We start from the raw sequence: 8604 nt of genomic DNA on the forward strand, positions 1-8604 counted from the left end.
CCTTTTCCCCTTTTCAAGGTCTGCCCAGCCAACTTGAGTGTTTGGTTGGCAAGACTCAGGGGAGGGAGGAGGCTGGGGAAGCTCTGCCAGTTGGAGATCAAACCTTCCAGGGGAATCTTCTAATGGTCTTAGGGCAGCTTAGCAGGCCTGGGCCTGCTCCTCCCCCTCGCTGTCTGCCCCTACACTGTCAATCATGTTCAGTTGCCCAAGAGACAATGATGATCCTGATCAAACAAAGGAGAGGAAGGAAAAGGACCCTCACCTAAGGAATCAGTCAGAAGAGGCCTGGGAGGAGACACAGACCCTTGCTTCCTGACATTCAGGGCCAAGATGGGGCAGCAGTTCAGTTGGGAAGAGGTGGAGGCAGCTGGAGAGATGGATGTGGCAGAGTTGCAAGAGTGGTACAAGAAGTTCGTAGTGGGGTGCCCCAGCGGCACACTCTTCATGCACGAGTTTAAGCGCTTCTTCAAGGTCACGGGCAATGAGGAGGCCACGCAGTATGTAGAGGGCATGTTCCGAGCCTTTGACAAGAATGGGGTAAGGCACCCTGAAGGGAAGGACCTGCAGCCAGTCCACCTGGTGCCCTTCCCATCCTTGAGCCAAAGGTGCATCCAGGTCCCCAGTGCTCTTCCTTTCTGCTTTTCTTTTTTTTTTTCCTTTTGGTGGGACTGGGGTTTGAACTCAGGGCTTCATACTTGCAAAGCAGGTGCTCTACCGCTTGAGCCACACCTCCTGCCCATTTTGCTCTGGTTATTTTGGAGATGGGGGTCTCACAAACTATTTTCCCGCCTTGAACTGAGATCCTCCCAATCTTAGCCTTCCTAGTAGCTAGGATTACAGGTATGAGCCATCAGCATTTAGCTCTCGGCTCTTCTCTACTATCCAGCCCCCCATATCTTTCAGTCCTGCTCTTTCCCCAAACTCCTCTCTTTGTCATTCCATCTCTTTTCTTGTCTTCCCTCCTTTCCCCACTCACCTTCCCTCCTTCCATCTCTGGGTGATCCTCTGTGCTCCCTGCATCCTCTTCTGAGAGCTGGAAGTAGCTGGCACACAGTCTAGGTATTCTCTGTGTATTGTTGACCAAGGCTGTGCAGCCTAAGGACAGGGTTTTTCACACCTACCAGAGCCCCTGTCACTCTAAACACAGAAGTTAAGATGTCCCAAATGGGCCAGGTCATCTTAGCATAACCCATGAACTCCCCCTTGCTGGGGTCCTTCAAAAATTGAGATTGGTCATGTCTTCCCTACGGTGATGATGGAGGAGGCTCCACTCTGACTGGGAAGTGGATGGATTGTTGCAAAAGTCCTTTTCAACTCTTTAAGTCATGGATTTCATGAAGTCATCCTTTATAGCTTTCTTTTCTTTTTCTTTTCTTTTTTTGGTCTGATCACATCTTGCTCTTATGTGTCATTGTGGCATGTGTCCTTAGTCTCCTTTAATTTGGAACCTTCAATCAGCTTTTCTTTTTTCTTTCTTTTTTTGGGGTGGAGGCATACTGGGGTTTGAATTCAGGGTTTCATCCTTGCTTGGCAGGCGCTCCACTACTTGAGCCATCCCACCAGCCCTTTTATTTGTTTTAATTAAGTTTGGCATTGACATTTTTGAAGATTGTAATGCCATTATTTTGTAGAAAGTCCCAACAGTTTAGGTTTTTCTAATGTCTCGTCACAATGAGATTCAGGCTCTGGCAGATATTCCACTACCACAATGTTGTGTCCTTGGTACATCCATGTCGGTACACAAGACTATTTTGTCCTATCACTGGTGTAACTTCAGGTATTTGGTTAAGGTGGTATCTACTGGTTTCTCTACTATAAAGTTCCTATTTTCTCTTTGTAACTAATCAGCATCTGTAGGAATATGTCTTTAGACAGTAAATATCCTATTACTCATCGAATTTTCATCTGCTGGTTTGGGCATCTGTTGATAGTTTCCTAACACTACCCTCCTTCTCTGCTTATTATTTGCTTTCTACTACAAGGAAGAGCTTCCCTGGGAGGTGTCAGGATCCTCTGTCAGGAGGAAACACCTCATCTCTAGCTCTCCTCTCTTGGGCAGCACTCTTCTCTCTGGCAGTAGCATGATGCTCTGGGGAGGATGAAGACAGAATGTCAGTCAATATTCATGCATGACAGCATTGTGGTCTTGACTGATGCAAGAGTACAGCCAACTCAGGGAGACATGAGCTGGTAATCCCCCCAAGCAGATGACACCCCCTCCTATCCTGAGCAAATAGGCAGTTTCCATCCTTCCCATGCCCACACCTGCGCATAGCAGATGAGCTTAGTCCCAGCTGGAGGCTTCCCAGAAATGGCCCTGGGTTTGCTTGACCTCACAGAGGAGGTCACTTGTCAGGAAGGAGGTTGCTCTGGAAAGCGCCTTGTGGAAGGCTAGGGCTGTACTGCAGAAACTGACTCACATTGAGATTGATATCGTAAGAACAGAAGGATCTAGACAGAGAATGAGGGAGATTCTGAAGACCTTGAGGAGCAGGGTTCTGTGTTTTTTCCCTCTTGGCACCCCTAGGCACCTGTCTCATCTGATGGAGAGAAATAGACCTTGGAACTGAGAGTATAGCTCAGCAGTAAGAGGACGTGAGGGGCCCTGGGTTTGATCCCCAGCACCAGAAAAAAAGAGAAGTAGACCTTGAGTGGCAAATGGAAGTTTTTCCAACTTGATGAACTGGAGATGTGTAGCTAGAAAGGCTCTGCTGCTTGCTGACCAGGTGGCCTTGGGCACATCCAAGCCTCAGGCTTCTCATCTGTACAATGGGGAGAGCATTTTTATACTCAATTCACTTTAAAGAGGAAACACAGGATTGGTTTGTACAAGCTTAGTAAGTAATAACTACTAAAGAAAGTAGTCCTTTAAAGAACAAGCAACCACTGCTAAGAAGCTACCCTAAAGAAATTACCGGAGAGCTGGCGGTGGTATTGGCTATGAATCCCAGCACTTGGAAGGCTGAGGCAGGATGACTGCAAGTTCAAGGTCAGCCTAAGTTACATAGTGAGACTCTGTCTCAAAAAAAGAAAAAAGGGAAAAGAAAGAAATGACTAGAGAAAAAAGAAAAGAAAGAAATGACCAGAGAGTAAGAAAAAGTGGTGCACATGCACAAAGATATTCATGGTATAATATAAAATATTAGAAATATGTCCTGCAGGAGGGAATGCCCAGTAACTCCCCTTCCCCCAAAAGGTACACATTTTATTCAACATATTTAAAATATATATTAGGATATTTTCATTGTACCGGGGATTCATTGTGACAATTCCAAATGTGCTGATATTGTACGTTGGTTAGTCACCTCACCATCTTCCCCCCTTGATCACCTCTCTGCCCCACTTCAAGCAATTGCAAGAGGTTTCATTGTTCTATTGTGTGTAAGTATACAGAGCCCATCAATCATAGTCCCTCACCTTCATCTTCATTCACCCTCTCCCTCCCAAAATACCCCCCATACACGCTGTACCTATTTTACAGTCCTTTCATTATTAGTTTCGAAGTCAGTGTTCAAAGGAGGTTCTTGATGTGGCCCGCTGGGAGTCTACTTCACTCTGGTCTGTTCAACCCCTTCCATTACTCTCCTTTCCCCTTCCCTCCCACCTCCCTCGTTCAACATCTGTTACATAATTGCTATAAATAATTCCTGTAAATATAAGGCTCCCTTGCTCTGTTTGCCTAACTGAGCTCAGACTTCGTTTATAGTTTTATTTACTGGATGTTCACCTAACATCTTCTCATGTCTTTAAAAACTATTTAATAGGGTTTGAGATCATGGCTCAAATGGTAGAACACTTGCCTAGCAAATGTGAGGCCCTAAGTTAACCCCTAATACTTCAAAAAAAAAAAAAAACCTATTTAAGGGACTGAGCACATAGCTCAGTGGTAGACTGCTTGGCTAGCATGTGTAAGGTCAAGTTCCATCCCCAACATGGAAAAAAAATAAAATCTCAACATTTACAGGTTTGGGGGGAAGGGTGGTTACTGGGTGCTCACCCAGGCACCCCTTTACCTGGGACCAGGATCCCTGAGTGGCCAGCTACTAGGTCAGAAGTGATCCAGACCTGGACATGAGTGGGGGCTGAAGCCACCGCTATCCTCCCTCAGCCTCCGGTGTGTGAGCGTGTGCAGGGAATTTTCCTTGTGAATCCTGCTTCCAAATCTCCAAAAGTAGCTTTATCCCAAATCCACGATTTGCTTATGGTTCATGAATCAGTAGTGTGTTTACCCAGCACTGTGCTGGGGATAGAGAAAAAACAAGTGGTGTGGACCCCTACAGGAGGCCGTGTAGACTGCCAGAGTTATCACCAAACCACATGGAACAGACCGTAGGGGCTGTGAATTTAGAACAGGGAGGGGGCAGAGAGATGAAGACAGAGACAAAGGCAGACATTGAGGTGAGGTGGTCCAGGAAGGAGGCTTCCTGGAGGAGGGGACCCTTGAACTGAGCTGTACAGAAGGGGAGGACTGGGTGGTTTCAGGGTGGAGAAGACAGAGGTCATGTGGCTTGCAGGGAGAGGAAAGCTCTGAATCAGCTGGGATGAGTGGCCCTCTGGGGAGGGGGCCTGGGGGCCAGGGGGCCTCAGCTGCATCCACACCCAACGCAGGACAACACCATTGACTTCCTGGAGTATATGGTAGCCCTTTGTGCTGCGGGGCGCCCTAGAGCACAAGCTAAGGTGGACCTTCAAGATCTACGACAAGGACCGCAATGGCTGCATCGACCGCCCGGAGCTACTTGACATGGTGCAGGTCAGCATCTCTCCTGTGAGCGGGTTCCCAGCTCTTGACAGTGCTGGAGCTCAGAGGGCTGGCTTCAGGTGGCCTGCCAAAGAGGGGGACCCCGGGACTGGGGTTAGGGAAGAAGCAGTGAAGTCACTCGGTGTGTTTTCTTACCACACTGGAATTAAGTGGGAAACCAATTACAGAAATGGAAATAGAAAACTGGTTAGAGACCAGTTTGGAAATTAGGCAATACACTTCCAAATACTCCATAAAGGAAAAATATCATACGCACACACACACGCATGCACACACACGTACACACATATGCACACACGTACACATACACGCACACACAGAGACACACGCACATGCATTCACAAACATACACGCGCACACACATGCATACGCACACTCACACACACGCATACGCACACTCACACACACGCATACATGCACAAGTATTTTGAACTGAACAATAACGCATACATGACATATCAAAACTTGTGAGACACGGCTTAATCTGGGTTTCAGAGAAATTTACAGCCAAAAATACATTTATTAGAAAAGAAGAAAGGCTGAAAAATCAATGATCTAAGATACTATCTAGAGAAATTGAAAAAAGAATAAATTAAACCCAAAGAAAAGAAATAATAAAGAGCAGAAGTTAATAAGATAAAAAACAAATGCATACAAGAAAACTGCAGCCTGGCACCAGTGGCTCAAGCCTGTAATTCTGGAGGCTGAGATCTGGAGGATCACCATTTGAGGCCAGCCCAGCCATATTGTTCCCGAGACCCCCAACTCCAAAATAACCAGGACAAAATGGACTGGAGATGTGGCTCAAGTGGTAGAATGCCTACTTTGTAAGCATGAAGCTTTGAGTTCAAACCCTAGTCCCACAAAACAGAGAGAAAAAAACCTAAGTGAATCAGATTTTTTTGTCACTGTGACAAACAACCTGAGAAAAAACAGCTTAAAGGAGGAAAGATTTATTTTGGCTCACAGTTTCAAAGGTTCTTTGTTCACTTCCTCCATTGCTATGAGCTTGTGGGGAGGCAGAACAACATGGCGGCAGGACCATGTAGTAAAGGAGACTGCTCATCTCAAGGCAGTCAAGAACCAGAATGAAAAAGGAAGGGGCCAGTGGAAAACAGACCCTTCAAAGACAGGTCCCCAGTTGGAGACACAGCCTCCAACCAAGCTCCACCTTCCACAGGTCCACCACCTCCCAATAGTCTAAATTCTGAGTCCAGCAATGGATTACCCATTGATTAGGTCAGAGCCTTCATAAAGTAACTGTTTCTGGAAACGCCCTCACAGACACACCCAGAGCGGGTTTTACTCATCTCCTAGGTGTTCAATCCAATCAAGTTAGCAGTGGACATGAACCACCACAAAAACCAGGTCAATAAAACCAAGTTGTTTCTTTTAAAGAGCTAACAAGACTGATAGACTCCTAGCAGGAATGATCACGGAGGAAGAGTACAGAGCATAGAGTACATCACAAGCCCTGATGTGTTTGCTCTGTGCGCAGATTGGTCCCCAGATTGACTCTGTGGGGTGGACACTGCCAGTCCTGTTTTACAGAGAAGGAAATCACCTTACCTCACAGAGGTTCTATGGCCTGCCCAAGTTCACATTACAAAGGAAGTGCTGGAGCTGGACTATGGGGAACCCCCTCAGGCTACTGGGACACCTTTAGTGAGGCCTGTGTGGCTCCAGGCTCTAGTCCAGGCAGTGAGACCATGGAGATGAAGAAGGCACAGCCTCTGTCCTCATAGGGCACCCAGGCTGTGAACCCAGAATGGTCCTCAGGCTTGTCCATCTGTTCTGCACTTACGTGGTGCTTCCACATAGTCTCGAGGGTCAGGAAACTGGGCAAAGGAACCCCAGTTTGTGTCTCCAGTCCAAACAACTCCATCTACAGCATCCTATACATGGACACACATAAATACACTAAGTTCTCTTTTCTCTGCATCTCTATGTCTTCCTCAGTAGAATGGGTGTAGACTGTCACGGGGACTTACACATCCCTCACTGGCTCACAACAGAAATGGAAATGGGCTGGGGAGGCCAGGAAGTCCCCAGGCAGAATGAGGCCGGTGGGGCTCAGAGCACCGAATTAAGACAGTTTGGTTTTGACTTGGAGCTGAGTCATGTGGTCCTAAGAGGCACAGCCTGGGGACCAGCAGTGGGGAGGTGGCACCCAGCACTGTGGGTCTCTGGGATGGAGGTGGAGCTTGCAGGTCTCATCAGGGCAGAATGTTCTCTCTGACAGGCGATTTACAAGCTGAAGAAAGCCTGCCAGGTAGAGATGGAGCTGGAGCAGCAAGGCCAGCTGCTCACCCCTGAGGAGGTCGTGGACAGGATCTTCCTGCTGGTGGATGAGAATGGAGATGGTAAGGGGTGCACCCTGCAGGGAAGAGATGGCCACTGTGCAGGGTGCAGGGCCACTTCCCACCCACTGATGTCCTCATCTGTGAACTGGCTGTGGAGTCCATGAAATATCAAAGGGTACCAGGAGCCCATGGTGCTCATATGGGATTAAAACTCCTCCCAGGGTCACTGAAGGAGGCCAGACAAGGAAGTAAAAGGAACAGGAACTTTGGAGTCAGGCTGGCCAGGATGACACAGTCGACCTGTCAGCCTAGACTCTGTTTCTCCATTTGGAAAATGGGATCACAAGAGGGATTGAGAGAAACAAAATGGGACCACATGTAAGGAGAGGGGAGGCCTCTATTAGGGCTTCTCCCTGTAGCTCAAAGCTCAGCACCACGGCTGTGCAAGATGGAGCTGCCTTGCAACAGCAGAAGAGCCCTCGGAATACTTCAGCGACACTCAGCATTTCACAGGTGCTGGGGACCAAAGTAAAACGTGAGGTCACCTGCCAAGAAAGCAGCCCCTCCCCTTGCAAGCCAGGTGCAATAGTTCGCATCTGTGATGATCCCAACTACTCAGGAGAGGGCGATCAGAAGGATCATAGTTCAAGGCCAGCCTGAACAAAAAGTTAGCAAGACCCCATCTCAACAAACAAACTGGGTGTGGTCATCCCAACTACTGGGAGGTATGGGTAGAAGGATGTCTGAGGCTAGCCTCAGACAGAAAGGTGAGGCCCTACCTGAAAAATAGCTAAAGCAAAAAAGGCCTGGAGCAAGGCTCAAGTAGTAGAGAGGCCCTGAGTTCAAATCCCAGTACCAACACAAGTTTAAAAAAAAAACATCCCCTTAGAGGCTCCAGATGGTTACTTGAGATCTGAGACCTGACTTACGGGATGGAGATACCTCTTAAGAGAAAGTCCTTCCCTACGCCCAGCTCCAGGTTTCATCCCCCACCCCCACCCCCCACTCCATGACCATCTCTCTCTTGCTCAGGCCAGCTCTCTCTGAATGAGTTCATTGAAGGTGCCCGTCGTGACAAGTGGGTGATGAAGATGCTGCAGATGGACGTGAACCCTGGCGGCTGGATCACTCAACAAAGGAGGAAAAGTGCCATGTTCTGAGGCGTCTGGGGCCTCAGGTGCCTGCAGGAGTCCACAAATCCCTCCAAAACTCCAGGCTCACCCAGGTTTTCTGAGTAGTGGGAAGGTCCCTGCCCAGCCTGCTCCGGCCTGCTCCTCCCCTGGTGTGGACTTCCTGGCACACCCTGTGCAGGAGTAAGGACCAGCAAGGGCTTCTAGGTCTGATACCAGTAGTATATGATTCATTCCACTGGGTACTGGGGTCAGAAGGGGACGCCATTTCTCTGCCCTCAGCCACTCCTGGGAGAATTCTGCCTTGGCTGGAAGAATGCAGGGCTCTCGCAAATTTCTAGGTGTTTTTGGTTGGAAGCAGGACCAGCCGGGGGTTGGGGGGGGTGGGGAAGGAGTCCCTTAGACCAGC

The 8604-nt window shown here is 48.4% G+C and overlaps 1 protein-coding gene across 1 annotated transcript; it reads left to right on the forward strand.

Moving 5' to 3' along the window:
• Positions 1-330: 330 nt before the first annotated feature.
• On the forward strand, positions 331-8225 carry Guca1b (guanylate cyclase activator 1B). Its single transcript, XM_020157099.2, is given in 5 exon segments — positions 331-537; positions 4609-4646; positions 4648-4753; positions 7005-7125; positions 8098-8225. Coding segments are annotated over 5 exon segments (600 nt in total).
• The last annotated feature ends 379 nt before the right edge of the window (positions 8226-8604 follow it).

This window comes from Castor canadensis, chromosome 8 (genome assembly GCF_047511655.1).
Source record: "Castor canadensis chromosome 8, mCasCan1.hap1v2, whole genome shotgun sequence".
In the NCBI taxonomy this organism is placed as follows: domain Eukaryota; kingdom Metazoa; phylum Chordata; class Mammalia; order Rodentia; family Castoridae; genus Castor; species Castor canadensis.